At 34.7% G+C, this 16,297-nt stretch overlaps 2 protein-coding genes across 4 annotated transcripts in view; both read right to left on the bottom strand.

Moving 5' to 3' along the window:
* Positions 1 to 552, bottom strand: part of LOC112513377 (membrane-anchored ubiquitin-fold protein 1-like) — a 4,052-nt gene extending 3,500 nt beyond the window's left edge. For 2 of the 3 annotated variants that reach the window (XM_025119612.1, XM_025119613.1), the window contains exon 1: positions 317 to 552. The gene's annotated coding sequence lies outside the window, so the exon portion shown is untranslated. The remainder of the gene's footprint in view (positions 1 to 316) is intronic. The other variant, XM_025119614.1, reaches the window with a different exon arrangement.
* Positions 553 to 6,668: 6,116 nt separating this feature from the next.
* On the bottom strand, positions 6,669 to 15,106 carry LOC112512547 (probable galacturonosyltransferase 14). Its single transcript, XM_025118566.1, has 6 exons — positions 14,536 to 15,106; positions 13,263 to 13,318; positions 13,014 to 13,169; positions 10,673 to 11,263; positions 9,016 to 9,318; positions 6,669 to 7,453 (listed from the first exon to the last, which is right to left on the bottom strand). The coding sequence occupies exons 1-6, from the start codon at positions 14,744 to 14,746 to the stop codon at positions 7,172 to 7,174; spliced, it is 1,599 nt and encodes a 532-aa protein (XP_024974334.1). The 5' UTR covers positions 14,747 to 15,106; the 3' UTR covers positions 6,669 to 7,171.
* Between the last annotated feature and the right edge of the window lie 1,191 nt (positions 15,107 to 16,297).

The following is a 16,297-nucleotide window of genomic DNA, read 5'->3' as shown; positions in this document are numbered from 1 at the left end:
TGGGAATCAAGAATCAAGAAAGCACTATCTTCAAAGAAATCAAAAACCCACCCACTAATTGCAACCACTGATCAATCAAATTGAACCATAGTTAAACCCTAGAAATTGCAAATTGGGAGTCAAGAATCAAGAAAGCACCATCGTCAAAGAAACCAAAAACCCCCAAATCTCTTCTGATATGGGTATTTCAAAAAGCTTCAAGAAATCAAAAACCCATGATCGTTTTGATATGGGTATCTCAAAAAGCTCGAAAGAAATCAAACACCCACAATCTTTTCGATATGGGTATTTGGAAAATAATCGAAGAAAGAGGTACCTAATCGATGAAGAAAAAGATCAACAACCACCAAAGAACGTATCGACTACTCAAATCGGGAAGTGGGTATAGTTTATGAATGAAGTCAAGTGGGAACAAATCTTGTATTATTTACATGTATGATGCCGTTCAAAAAAAAATTACATGTATGATGATGACGACGACAACGAAACTGATCAAAAGTAGAAGGAAATAAAACTTGGTCTTACTTCGCACAAGAAACTGATCTGGCTGTCGACTTCCATCCCGGTTAGATTAGGTGAAGAAAAGACTATTCTTTTAGTATTAATTAATTAATAAAAAATAAAACAAATTATATGAAAATGTAATGTATTTTAACTTGATTTATATTTTAAATAACATATTTTCAAAGCTTCTATTTTGATACCTAAAATGTAGTGTTTTAAACTTTTGAGTACTTGGATAACTAGTTGAAGTATTAAATAGTTATCATGCTGATGTTGTGAAAGATGAGTTGAAATTAAGTTGAATAACAAAGTAGATAATAGAATGAACCATAAATTAGAATTAGAGTTGTTTATGGATGGAATGACCCGTTATGCCCGGCCCGCTAGAAAAACGGGCTTGGATTACCATTCTCGAAGAAATAGGCGGGTCTGGACTAACTTATTAAAATTAATGGATGGACATGGGCAATGAAAAAAAAAATTAGTAGGGCCGTCAGACCCATTAATATTTTTATAATAATTACTTTTTATAACTAAAATTTTCAAATAAAATTGAAGATTCTTATTACTTATCAATTCTTACTTAATTATCATTTATGAAAATAATATTTTTTTTTAAATCTTAAAATTATTTCAATTGATCAATTATGTATTATCTCAATTAGTCATTTTCTTTATCGATATTTCATATTTAACGAAATAATTTCCTTCTAAAGTATGTATATTGTTATGTATTTACGTCAAATTTTAAGATGGAAAAACTGTTATGTATTTTGAATTATTTTACATAACTTGTGATTTTATATGAGTTTTGTTTTCATGAAAATATATAAGATTTTTAAGTCCGTTAGCCTGTGGACAAGCGGGACTCGTTTATAGGACAAGTATGGGTAAGTTTTCAAGCCCGTAAAAACGAGCTTGGTTTTACCATATTAGGCCCGTTGGACAAAAAAAAAAGTTAAGTCCATTAAGAGTCATCATCAGAATCGTTAAGAGATGAATTTTATTTACCAAAAAAAATTCTACCTCTTAATGGTTCTAAAATCCTCTTAGGGGTTGTTTGCTTACCTTTTAATAGTTCCATTAAGAGGCAACATCTGAATAGTTAAGAGTTGAATCTTGTTTGACAAAAAAAAAGTTTGTCTCTTAATGATTCTAAAACCCTCTAAACGATTTTGTATCCTGGACCTCTCTTAACCATTCAGCACCTTAATTTAATTGTAAACAATTACCAAACAATTATATTTCACTTTACACTATATCAAAAGAGTCTCTTAATTATTCTGACCACTTAATCATTCTGCACCAAACCATTCAGCAACTGTCAAACAACCTCTTAATGATTTTGCATCATTGGCCTTCCTTACACCATTCAGCACCCTAATTTCATTGTAAACAATTACTCAACAATTATATTTCATTTTATATTATATCATAAGAGTCTCTTAATCACCACTTAATCATTCTGCACCAAACCATTTAGAAATTACCAAACAGTCTCTTAAATATCATTGATAAATATTTATATAATAATTATTAAGGATTATATATTTAAAAAGAAAATCCAAAATTAAATAATGGTGCATAATTGATGCCACTAAGACAACTCCAACCTTTTGCATGTGAAATCATTTTCTTCAGATTTTAATACCAACCAAATAAGGAATTAAATTAATTTAATGTATATAAAATTAAAAAATATTAAAAAAAAGTATTAACCGTCACAAAGCATCCACAAGTTTCTGTTTAGATTCTTGAACCTTTACGGTGGGACATAGGTGTTTGAACAATAACACAAGTTTTTGTATATTTTTCTTTTCTGTTATTATTTTATTTATTATTTCTTACTCATTTTATTTTGTTTTAATAAATTCATAAAATACATAAGTTAAAATTGATGACACAATTAAAATTAATTATAATAAAATATTTCTTTCATTTTTTTTTTTTGTATTTTTCGTTTCTTGTTAATTTTTATACAATTAGTTATATTAATAACTTTAATTTTTAATTATCTCATATATATATATATATATATATATATATAGGGGCCTAATCAAATGAGAATTAATTAGTTTCTGGTAACTGTGAGAACCAATATTAAACACAAATCAATAGATAAATTAGGAAATTTATAATTTTGGCAATTTTGAATTAAAATATTAATGCAAGGATATTTTGGTATTTTAAAACCTTCCTCCCTCTTTTCTTCTCTCTCCGGCCACCGTCCTCCGGTGATACTACAATGGTATCACAATACATCATATATGTGCTTGGGTATCAGATTGATGTCGTTTGTGTGGTCGATCGAAGATGTAACACAATGGTATCACTATGCATCTTATATATGATTAGGTATCACAATGTATCTTTTGTTTAACAGAGTCAATATTTTTAGGTATCACAATGGTACCATAGTGGTATCACCGGAGGACGGTGGCCGGAGGCCGGAGAACGGTGGCCGGAGAGAGAAGAGAGGAGAGAGGAAAGTTTTAAAATACCAAAAATATCCTTGCATTAAGATTTTAATTTAAAATTACCAAATTTATAAATTTCCTAATTTATCTATTGATTTGTGGTTAATATTGGTTCTCACAGTTAACACAAACAACTCAGTTCTCCCTTGAATAGGCCCCTATATATATATATATATATATATATTATATAGGTTTTGGTTTACGTTAGACCAGTCTGTTTTTATGAGACTCGTGAGACCACTTTTTTACAATTGAAACTTCACAGCAAAACGATGTGAAGGTAAAAAAAGCCGAACTTTAACAGCAAAAACACTGTGAATGTTACATTCACAAAAACACTGTGAATGTTACTTTCACAGCAAAAACAATGTGAAGGTTACTTTCATAGACAAAACATTATGAAGGTTACTTTCATAACGTTTTGCTGTGAAGTTTCAAGTGTAAGACAGTGGTCTCACGAAAACATACTGGTCTCACGTGATCCCAAATCGATATGTATCACCATATGAGTAATTCCTCACACCTTTCCTTCAAATAAAATGGAAAAAGATATTGGGAATCAAGAAGGCTCTCAAATGCCCCTAAACTCTTCATACTCCCGACATTCTCCAAGACCTATGAATTTTCCAAATATTCCTGCATTCCACAATATCCTAAAAAAATTACATTATACAATATCTTCAATGAAATCTATTATCAACTCCACTTCGACTTGGTTGGCATCATATGCAAAGCATAGACAATGTGCAAGAAACATTTATACTGATTTTTGTAAAAAATTTAATGGTGTTGAGTACAGAAACAATTTTTGGACAATAGCTACATCCACTTTTGAGGCATATTTCATGCCATATATGGAAAAGTTTAAGATACAAAATCTTGATGCATATAATCACTTGATTGAAAGGGACCTTAGTACACGCCTACACGGTGTAGGGCATTTTTCCAACCCGATAGAGCTTATGAAGTCGTAGAAAATGGGATTTGTGAGTTATTTAATTCAATAATTGTTGATGCAAGAAAAAACCCCCCATAATCACAATGTTAGAGGAGATAAAGATATTTGTTATGGAGAGACATTACAGAATGTTAAGCAAAACACAAGAATGAGAATCAGTTGTTTGTCCGGTCATAAGAAAAAAGTTAAAGAAATAGGGAGAAAATCACAGGTATGTTTATCAATGATGGCAATTTATCGTGTATGATTGTTTATGATGGTAATATGATCTTGTATGCTAATGTATTTCTTTTTCGTATGTAGATATTGGTTTGTTATCCTTAGTGGTGGGACTGTGTTTGAAACACGAAATGGTTATGAAACAATGGTGGTAGACTTAGATACTAGAAAATGTAGTTGTAGATTATGGGACATATTAGGCATTCCTTGTGTGCATTGCATTCCTGCCATACACTTTATCAATAAGGATCCAGAAGATTATGCTAGTAAATGGTTTATTAAGGATCTCTTCAAAATGGCCTATGAGAATACTATAAGACCATTGAATGGGAGCAACATGTGGACTCCAACACCTTACATCAAACCAAACCCACCTAAGGAGAGGAGAAATGCCTGATAGACCATCCATCAAAAGAAAACGACCAGAATCTGAGAGCCAAGGTATAAGAATGACTCAATCTGGGAAGGCAATGACATGTAGCAATTGCTTGAAAACGGGGGAATAATGCTAGGACTTGTAAGAATGAAAAGAAGAACCCACCACCTAAACTTGTTAAGCCAAGAGTTAGACCAAGACTCAACATTCCAAAACCGACTTTAACAAGAAGAGCCAATGGTGGTGGAAGAGGCAATAGAGGTGGAAAAGGCAAATTAGGTGGGAAGATACCATCATATGTATGGATCTCTTATAATCCAATCACGGGAGAAGCAACGATTAGGGTAAGCCATTATTTATTTTTTAGATTCAAATAACATTTTTAATGACTATTGTTTACACTTTATCTTCATCATTAAAGACATCCTCAGGTGTGCCACAACCAGCATGACCCGAAAGCATCCTACCGTATTCAATTTCAAGAGAGGTTGTTAATGATGAAAACCATGACGAAGGTGATACTACTGTTGGTGATGAAAAACATTATGAAAGTGATGATGTTGTTGGATATCAAGAAGGGTTAAAAGAAATTCAAATCGTTATATCTCCACCATAAATTAATGATGCAAATGAAAAATAGTTCATACCATGATCTTAACATAGATTAGGTATTACTTTGGTATATTTTAGCGCAACTTTTGGTATATTTTGACACAACCTTTGGTATATTTGGCGCAATTGTTGGTATTTTTTGGCATGGGCCAATAGTTTTCATTTCCCATCGAAAACCCTTTTCGCTCCTCTTAGTCTTATTCCTCTCTACGAGTATTTTAGTGATAGGTTCAATAGGAACTGAACGATCTTATTTGGTCAAATACCTAGCAAAAAACTCCTACCTTCCTTTCATTACAGTATTTCTGAACAAGGTCCTGGATGACAAGTCTAAAGGTTTTAATGATATCGATATTGATGAGATTGACTATATTAGTGCCAAGTGTTCTCTTAATATATAATAGCAATTTTGATTAGCTTTTTCAATTATTTCCTCTATTAAAAAAATCCCACAAATACTTAAATAACAACCCATTATTATTATTAATTATTTAATTATTAAAATATTATTAATTATTAAATTATAATTTATTATTAATTATTAAATTATTATATACACTTGTTCAAATACTTGAAAGAGAAATTGGACCTACCCACAAAAGCAAAAGAGAGAACCATATGCTGTGACATTAATCATATGATACTACTTCTATAATGGGGTTCTTTGTCATATCCAACTTACCAAGATTCCACACACATTAAACTGTGACAAGACATAACCAGATAAAAATGCATTTTTTTCTGTTCAAAAAAAAATAAATGGAACAAAAATTTAGATGAGACAAAATTGATAAATTATTAAGGGACTGTTTGGCAATTGCTGAATGGTTTGGTGCAAAATAATTAAGTGGTCAGAATGATTAAGAGGCTCTCATGATATAGTGTAAGATGAAATATCATTGTTCGGTAATTGTATACAATGAAATTAGGGTTTTTAATAGTTAAGGGAGATTCAAGATACAAAATCATTTAAAGGGTTTTATAACCATTAAGAGACATACTTGTTTTTGCCAAACAAGATTCACCTCTTAACGATTCAGAGGTTGCCTCTTAACGAAACTATTAAGAGGTAAACAAACAACCCCTAAGCTATCCATGTCTCATGGTTAGCACAACATTAGACTGGGTCACTAGGACAAGGACCAATGGAGGAAAAAAAATGCAACAAAAATCGAGATAAGACAAAGATCGGTAAATTACGAAACTACCCGTGTAAACCATCTACTTCACTCTCGCTCGTTCAGTACAATCCAGTTCAGTCCTATATGCGTACGATATGTATCTTTAGGTAAATAGTCAATATCTCACTTCTTACTCTGAGGTAAGGTCCGACCTGTAAGGAGATGAGATGTATGCAGACCTGAACTCTACTTCAAAGAGTAGAACGATTGCTTATATGACAAACGTTAAATCACAAATTGCTACATAGCATAAAGTTCAAAAACTTTATAAACTAGAGGGAGGTTGGACACGAACCCGCGTAGTATGGTCGGCCGTATATTAGAAAACCTTCGGGAACTTTGATCAAAAAGAATTTACTGCACATTTTAAACGTATCTCGAGTATAGTACACGACAACGACCATATATAACCTATGAACAAAGTTCCAGGCTAAAACGGTTCTGTAACAAAGCAGTTTCAAAGATACACTGCCTCGATTATGTAAAAAAAAGTTTCAGGTGGCAAGAATCGTTGTTTCATAAGCTAGATGAGATAGAATCGAACCTTAACGATCGTGATATAGCTCGCGCAAGATGGGCGCTTTCACGTTCTCCATACCTGGGCCGAGCCATAGTTCCTGTTATATCTATTCATAATGAATATTGATGCCAAAATATACCTTCGTATGGCTCTCGATGCACGTCTTCTTTGATCCCAAGTGGGAAAGCAGCAGATCGAGTTCCATTTGCCAATTTAACCGTTTCCCGTTTCTCTATTCATAATGAATATTGACAAAATTGCTTTTGAGTTTTGGGTCTCTTCCCAATCTTTTTGTTTATGCACACAACTCTGAGGAAAAAACCACTACTCCAAGATGTGACAATTCTTGACAAAATCGTTGGAGTAATTGACGTATTTAGACCAAAAAGGGCGAAGATGCTCGAACCCTATCTCTAACCATGGTTTTGACTGACCGTTGTAGTGAATTACAGCAGCCTTCTTTACACTCTCGATGCTCGTTTTGCTCTGGTACCCCAACCCCAGAAGGTGCCAAGATGGGTCAATGGGTTGAACGTGACCTCTAAATGCAATAAGGGCGGGGGGTAGAGTTCCGAGCCTCCATAATGTCAAATTCGACTTCAAGTTCTGCAAGCAGAAAAAAAGTCAAAAATCTTTACATTTTGCTCAACAAATATGAATGCTTTGATTTGATTTGGTTTGGTTATATATGTACGTAGGGTCAGGCTGAGGAAAAAATGCAAAAAAATGAAAAACCGAGGAGCACCTTGGTAAACTATTCATCCGCACAGTATGCACATGTGCATACAAGTAATATATAAGCAATTTGTCCGGTATGCACATGTGCATAAAAAACAAAAAACAGCTTCAATTACTTGTATGCACATATGCATACCGTACAGATGAATGATTACCGGCTTGTTCTTCAGTTTTTCATTTTTGGGGGTTTTTTCTTTGAACCTCCCTCTATCTATGTATATACATATATCTATCCATGTGAATAATTGTATTGCAACATGGAAGAAATAGAAGATTATTGGAAAAACCTCATTTGGTTAGTCATAAGCTAACTTCAATAAGCTCCAAGGGCTTTTTTCCCGTGGCGGACCCAAATTTTTTGTGTAGGTGGATCAAAGGACTGCAAAGTCACGTGATGCGTTTTTAGCCGAATTCCATGGTTTTAAGGGATTTTTTTGGTTTGTTGGTTGATTTCGAGGTACTTTTTCGGTTTTTTGTTGATGTTCCTAATATTTTATAATATCACGGAACACCACTTAAAGTTTAGTATGTGCACCCTTCATACCTCAAAAAGAATCCCACGTTTGGTCCGCCCTGCTTTTTTCAAATTATTCCCCTTATATTGTTCAATTTAATTTAACATGGCCTAAGCCATATTACATTGTCATCTAGCGTATCAGCTCGATTTTATCAAATATGACTACCAATAGCTAATTTGTCAGCTAGTTTGCTAAACATAGCCTTAAGGGTGCATTTGGCATCCAGGACAGAACATGACAGAACAATGGTTCAACGTTTGGTAAAACAGAAAATAACAGGACAAAACAGATAAAATGACCAATTTACCCCTAATGAGTTGTTTATATATTTTGATTAATTATGTAATTTATTAAATTATAATAAAATAAATATTTTTTTAACAAAATATATCATTAGAAAGTTTCGTCAAAACAATTAAAATAACACCAAAATAAAAGTTTATGTAGTTTCCAGTTTTAATTTTATACCTTTTCTAGGTTAATTTTTTTTATAGTTAATAAATTACATAAATTAATCAAATACAGAAATCGTATAAAAATAATATTTTGAGGACAATAAAATGAAAAGTTTAAAGAACATAAAATACAATAAATAAAATTTAAAAAATGAATAAAATGTAAAAAGGAAGGCGTATTTGATGTTTTAAAAGAGAATTATGTTCTATTTTGAGATTATATTGGTAAAACATAGGTCTATTCTATCTTGTTCAACTTGTTCCATGGGGTGAGGGTGGAATACGCCTGATCCATTTTGTTCCTCTCTATTCCACATAAAAGTTCTGCCAAACGTGGAACATTGATCCCTGTTTTGTTTTGTTATGTTCTGTCCATTGTACCAAATGCACCCTAATTGACAATTTCAACACATTGGCTTGAACGAAGAAAAATAAAAAAGTTGGAAGTACAATTTACCTCTTTCAGCCATGTGTGATATGTTTCTCTAATATTAGTCTTTCTCCATGCCCGCAAGTCGAAGATATTCATCCCATAAGCCCAAGCACATTCCTCCGGGTCTAAACTTCTCGCTATCAACGGGTGAGAAAAGTTGAAGTAGGTTCTAAACCGCTTAGACATTACCCACGAGTCTTCGCCTTGGCAAGTTTCCACAGCTCCATTGACTTTTCCACCAAGATCAAGTTCCCAAAGTGTGGATAAATCACGTTGAATCACGACATCATCATCCAAGAAAACCACTTTATCAAGGTTGGGGAAGAGCTGAGCGGAATACGCAAAAGATTTATATCAGAGATGAACAAAAATGACGTGGAAAACGCAAACAAATATATGAAATGTACCAAGCTATTAATATATATCCTACCCTAATTAGCACAAAGAAATGTCAGGTTCGTGCCTGAAGTAGGGATGGCAAAAAAAACCCCACACCTGATGGGGAACCCGACCTCGGTGAATCCTCGAGTTGACCGAGAATGGGGCCGGGATGAAGGGTACTGACCCCGGCTATTAATTATACATTTCTATGTGTGTGTGTGTGTATATATAGATATATCAACTGTAATAATATAGTGAGAAACCCAATGAGTATATATAATGTATAAATATAATCAATCTTCCATGATGAAAACTTGTAAAAGATTACATTATTGATTTGGTTGTTCATAGAAAACTTCTGTTGATATAATGATGTGAGAATATAAAATTTTCAATTATTAAGTATTGTAATTGATATATTTGTGTTTGAACTACGTTTTTAATGTTAGCCTTGTACAAGTGCAACAATTAAAGTTTCAGTTCAGGTAATTAATATTTTAGCATTATATGTCGTTTAAACATTAAATTGGCATTTACATACATAATATATAAAAACATTACATAAAATTAAATTGTATAGACACAGAAAACCCAATTCCTAGATGGGGAGCCCCATTCCCCGATGGGGATGAAATCTTATTCCCCGACGGGGATTGCGATCCCCGATACCCCTGACCCTGTTGCCATCTCTAGCTGAGATTGGAACAGATCCCCAGAATTTTGGGGCCTAATTATACATGTTTTGGGCTTTTACTCTTTTAACCAATTTGGCGACTCTAGATTTCGAAAAATGTTAGAAGAATAATTCTATTTAAGTGAATTTCATATGTTACTTTGTCATAGATGGTATAAACTTCTACATTTTGTTTATTTATTACTCGTCCAGTTGATCTATAGTCTTGGTAAATGTGTAGCAAGGTCTCCAAAAAGATTAGAACGACCTCGAGCAATGCTAAACCTCCAAAAATGAATCTATACATATAGAGGGAGGTTCAGGGGAAATACCCCAAAAAAATGAAAAACTGAGGAACACCCCGGTAACCATTCATATGGACGGTATGCACATGTGCATACAAGTTATTGAAGTTATTTCTTGGCTTTTATGCACGTGTGCATGTTACTGTCCAGATGAACGTTTACCAAGGTGTTCTCTAGTTTTTTTTGTTTTTTTGCGGTTTTCCCCTTAAGCTGACCTATACATACATACATATATACATACACATACATATATATAAGTTCCTATCCCACGTCCTATAATTAAAGAGAAGGAAAAGCATGTGTACCATCTAATTATGATTACCTCTGGCAAATATATGCGAAGATGATTCAGCAATGATATATATTTGGGGCTTCTAGCCTGCAATTTGGAGGCAAATGATCTTGGAGTGGTATCACTAAGATTGGTTCCCACTACATGATTCCCATGGTAGTAATTCCGAACTCCGTTATGATTCTCCACAGCTTCAAGAACAGGAATGTTGTCTCGGGTCAACCAGTCAAACTGATGAACACCTTTCACTTCAATGATGGCAGGGGGAGACGGGTTTAAGGCAAACCAAGAGTGCATACCTGCATAAGTTTTCTTGTCGGTGATCACATGGAAGACGATTTTCTCAGGTGTTATAGACGATTGGACGGCAGAAGTGACCACAACTGAAGCCGCCAGGATATTGTCAGTTGACAAGATAAAGTGGTAGTACGAGTTGTCGGAAAGAACCGGAAGAAATTCCGGTGACGGCAACTGCCGCCGTGCATGAGCATTGGAAGAGTATTCATCAGTCAACCGTAAGGAGAGACAATGGATGCCCTTTGGAACAGAACTTGCTGCAAAGTGTTTATTCACTAGTTCTGCGAATTTAGATTCTCTAATCTCCTTTTCAGATCTCTCCATCTGTCAAATTTCAATAAGAAAAAAAAAACTTAGCTCGATAAGGAGCAGAGAGATAGCAGATCCATTATGGAAGTCCGAAAAAATTAAAAAAAAGAGGTTAATTTCAGAAAGGAAAAAAAAACTTGCTCCCTGGTGATCACCAGTTTGGGTCCCCTCAGGACCACACGGGCGAACACACTATGGTGCATAAGGGTGGCACGGGCCACAGTTACGTTCCTCTGTCGTAGAGTAAAAAAAATAGGGTCGTGAAAGGTGTCAACGTATTATTTTGTTGGGTGCAACAGTATGTTTCTTGAAACTACAGTAATAGCACAAGTTCTTCTTGGTAGAGTCGGTTTACATGGTCCTTCTGCCCCTTCCAGACATGGGTTTGAATCCCATTTGTATTATTTTCTTAGTTTTTAGCATTTAATTTCAGGTTTATTATGTTTCTGAATTTTTTTGGGATAAAAGACTCGAACACAAGACCACACATAAAAAACAAGGAACTAACCAACAAACCAATGGTGATTTAGTGAAAATATCCATAACTTCGTTTTTTATAGTCAAATAGTGCCACTACTTGAAAAAATTTCTAGGTCTGGCACTGCCTCTCTACCCCTCGGGGTGAAGGTAACGTCAGTGTACATCCTATCCTCACCAGACCCTACCCCTATGTGGTTCGTTTGGTTTGTTTTTTAAATCACTCTAATTTGGAAGTCCCGGGTCAAGTTAGGAATACTACAAGTGATCCAATAGTTCTAATTTAACGCAGGTAATCCTAGTGTTTAAGGATCAACTTATGTCAGGGCACTCCAAGTCTCTTTAGGGCCAAAATGGTAGTGAAGAAAAGTGATATGGATTCTAGGATCAAGCTGCCTACATGATTCAATGTTATAGTATTGAACACCGTTCAAAGTACAGTATTGTAGAGTGAGGGGAAGCAGAATGTGAGGAGCTTGTGGATCAATTTAAATGGTGCAAAAGCTAAGAACAAGGATCTTCCTCATTTAGCACGAGGCACACTCCCAAAACAACCTGAACTGAAGATTATAACCACATTAGTATTTTTATGTGATGAGGGTAGAGGTCAGGTCTGCGTACGCCGTACATCTTACCCTCCCAAACCCCCCCCCCCCCTTTCGGGTATAGGCATGGGAATGAGACCCGCCCCATTGGGGAGCCCGGTGTCCCGACGGGACCGGGTGGGGATCCCCAAAAGTTAAAACCCGGAGATGGGGAACGGGACCGAGTAACGTGATCCCTGACCCGCCCTGTCACTGTATATTAAATATATTATATATTTACTATTAGATATATTGTATCTTTATTATTGAATATAATATTTATAACGAATTAGATTTACTTCTTTTAGATTTAGAAATAGTATTTTGACCTTTCTTCTTCTTATACATGATCAAACAATTACGTATGATAATGTGACTTTGTTAACATATGAATGTTTGGTACTCCACAAAAGCAAAATTTTGGAAATATGTGAGATTTAAACATGGACCATTTTGGATCCATTGTGGTGTTTAACACATTTGATTTAACATATCTCACATAAAGAAGAAAAAAAAATCCCCGATTTCCATGGGGCGGGGATGGGGATCGGGGTCCCTGCCCCATTCCATGCCTATTCAGGTGGGATACCGGGCTCGTTTGGTTTGTTTAATTAATTCTTTTTTCCAAAAGATATGCTAAATCCGTTTTGTGTTCAGTATAGAAATTACAAAAAAAATATGGATGCCATGGTGAGTAGACATACCATTCCTTTCAATATAATAGCGAATTCCTTTGCATTATATTTGCTGCTTTTCATTTCTGAAACAAGCTGTGTGAAGTTATCAGGGAGCTTTATGCCATCCGGGACTTCTATAGAGTTCACTTGATTAAGGTTCTTGTAAAGTTCGCTAACAAGCCTCTGCTTCAGCCATCATAAAAATGTTAAAGTTATTAGATAAACGAGCCTCGAATAAAACTAAATGATGAAGAGATTATGTGGTAGAATTTTTACCCTTGAATCATCACCCCTCCCAAGAAGCTTTGGTCCCAAACGCCTGCCTAAACAATCTAAAGCATAAAATCAGTAATCAATGAGACACTGTCGGGCATAAGAATCAGTAAAAGTAGTAGAAAAAGATAACATACATACATACGATATCTACAAAACACATTCCAAATTTCATTGGTCATCCCAAAATGGATTTTAACAAGAAAAGGCGAGAGAACAGAAAGAGGTTTGTATTATTTACCTGATAGGAAAAGTATGTTCATGACCACAAAATTATCCTAGGAGAAACAAAGAACTTGACATAGGAATGGGTAAAGTTTGATTATAGTTTTTTGGGTACTGTGGGTTTCCGGGCTAGCTTGCATGCACCGTCTAACCCCTTGCGCGACCACGAATGGCCTGGAGTCATTGTTGGTCAACCTCCATGGCCACAAGGGTTTTGGTGGCATCTGGATTCGAACTCGGGGTACATGAGATTTCCACTACATCCCCACTGAGCCTTAACCAGTGTCCCATAACCCAAGTGGTTTAATTATAGTTTTATGCGCCCTATAAATGTGTAAACCAAATAAATAATAAAACAAACGAACACAAAGAATCCCATACAGATGAGTGTCTGGGAAGGGTAAGATGTAGTGGGATTACATCTACCTCATGGAGTAGAAAGATCAAGAATTCAGTAGATTCAAACTACAATATTTCATCCATCAACTGTCAACAGCTATTTGTCGGTTTCTACCCAACCATAATCGAAATCACAATCGATCCAAATTTCCATTTGATTCATCAGATGCAAGAAATCGAGTACATAATTTAACCAACACACTTGAATGTAGCTCATTCAAGCTTCTAATATTTCTCAAGAATTTAATCTTAATGAATACGATTCTAGAATCAAATCACAAATGATACCCATTTTGGTTGCTAATTAGGCATCTGAATTCTGAACCCAATACAACTATCAGGCGATCATCCCTTTAACTTGAAATGAATCAAATTCCACTCAAAACTAATCTACCTACCAAACATTGGGATATGCTAATTATCACATGAAATAGAATCAAGATCTAGAAACACCAAAGAATTCCAGGTTCATTTGTAGTTCTCAAGTCCAATTGAAGCAATCAATAAGCAACAAAAAGCAATAAGATAATATAAAAACATCAAGATCTACTACGCGATCACAGTTTCACATTGAAAACACAAGTATATCCATAATATTTGAAATCAAAAACTAGATCAATAGACGATTGATTCATAATAAGTAGTATTGTACCAAATGAGGAGCACTTGTTGACACCTTCGAGAGTAACAAGAGCTGTAAGGATGAACACGAATGGCAACAAGAATGCAAGAATAAGGATAGTATGAAATAGAGTACGGTACGAAATATGACGAGCTGCGACCTTGATCTTCATCAAGTCAACAAATCCATTGCTGCTCGATATCGTTAAACTTTTCATACTAGGTGAGAAGTGTAGCTGCATAATGATCCCCTAAATTCTTCTCAAACAAAAAAACCCTAACACCACCGACGATGAACTCCCTCCGATTGATCCTTTCCAATGCATATAATAGTTTCCCCCAAAAATGTCTCATCGTAATCAGATTCTACCAGATTACACGAACAATATTGACACTCTTTGCTCCTTATAATCCAATGATTCAATCCCTTTCTGCAACACCAATGCATTGGATCGATTTCATTCAACGAAAATCGTGGAACTAGGGTTTAAAACGCAGTTTAGAAGTGTATAAATCTGTAATTAACACAGCAGATCAGTGGGTAATGATTTGTATCAATCTCTCTCCCATGATCAGGAAGAATGGGGAGAGAGATAGAGACCACGTATCCTATCGAACGGTCCGATCTAAGTATTAATTTTTCTATTTTTCAAATAAATAATATATTTTTAGGGAAAAATCGGATTACTGTGATTCTAACCGGTCCCACACATAATCCATCTCTAATACGTTAACCTTTAAAAACACTGAAAAGCCATCTACATATGTTTTACGTCCAATCATTCTGGATAACGCTTACATCTTTGTATTACCGTGGTTGCTGGCACAAAGTTAGTCGATGCTTATTCTCCAGTACCGTCATTGCTTCTTTTTCGGGAAAAGAAGTTCACGACCCATGGGCCTTCTATCTCCACGCGGCATTGCTCCGTCAGGCTTTCGCCCATTGCAGAAAATTCTCTATTGTTGCCTATCGTAGGAGTCTGGGTCATGTCTCAGTGCCAGTATGGTTGATCATCCTCTTGAACCAACTACTGATCATCGCCTTGGTAAGTTATTACCTCACCAACTAGCTAATCTGACACGAGTCCTCCTTGGACGGTTTCCTCTTTTTGCTCCTCAACCTACGGGGTATTAGCAGTGGTTTCCAGCTGTTGTTCTTGGCTCACTCGGTAAGATCGAACCCAAGACTTATATTTGTGTAAAATCGTCATACATTTTTTATTAACTGAGCTACACGTCATATGTTATTAAATAATATATCAAAACTATCAAACGTACTAAGTTTAATCATAATAAATAATATACGAATGTATAAATAACAGTACAAGAACCATAAAATTAGCCGAGGTGATTTTAATACAGTATTTTGTATAAAATATTAACGTAATTATTTTATTATTTAATGATACCTAACAATCTTATGTGTTTATACAAGAACAGTAAAATTAGTTGTTTACTCGATAGGATATGGTGTGAAGTAAAAGCATCTTCAATTTGTGGATGTAAAAAAAACCGAATCTTCACAACAAAAATTCACAGTGTTTTGCTATGAAATTTCAAGTGTAAAAATCGTGTCTCACGGAAACAGGTTTATCTCACATGATCTCAAGTGTATGTGTGTGTGTGTATATATATGTATATATATATAGGGGCTGGTTCAAATACTAACCCAATATTTTGTRCAAAYTRTGYTAACCCATCTTAATCGTTCATTTTCTCATCTAACGGTTATTATTAAATGAGATTAAATAAACAATAATTTAATTAATATATTAATTAATATGTGTATGAAC

Source organism: Cynara cardunculus (assembly GCF_001531365.2).
Source record: "Cynara cardunculus var. scolymus isolate 2C chromosome LG 5, CcrdV1, whole genome shotgun sequence".
Classification (NCBI taxonomy): domain Eukaryota; kingdom Viridiplantae; phylum Streptophyta; class Magnoliopsida; order Asterales; family Asteraceae; genus Cynara; species Cynara cardunculus.
The sequence above is the reverse complement of the archived record's forward strand: the minus strand, read 5'-3'. Positions and strand labels throughout refer to the sequence as shown.

Bases quoted from the DNA above. Each gene is read 5' to 3' on its own strand.
- LOC112512547 (XM_025118566.1), bottom strand. From the start codon at position 14,746: ATGCAGCTACACTTCTCACCTAGTATGAAAAGTTTAACGATATCGAGC. The intron at 13,170-13,262 runs GTAAAAATTCTA...TGGCTGAAGCAG, and splicing joins GGAGGGGTGATGATTCAAGG to AGGCTTGTTAGCGAACTTTA. The intron at 9,319-10,672 runs GTAATCATAATT...TATTCCGCTCAG, and splicing joins TTCGCATATATTTGCCAGAG to CTCTTCCCCAACCTTGATAA.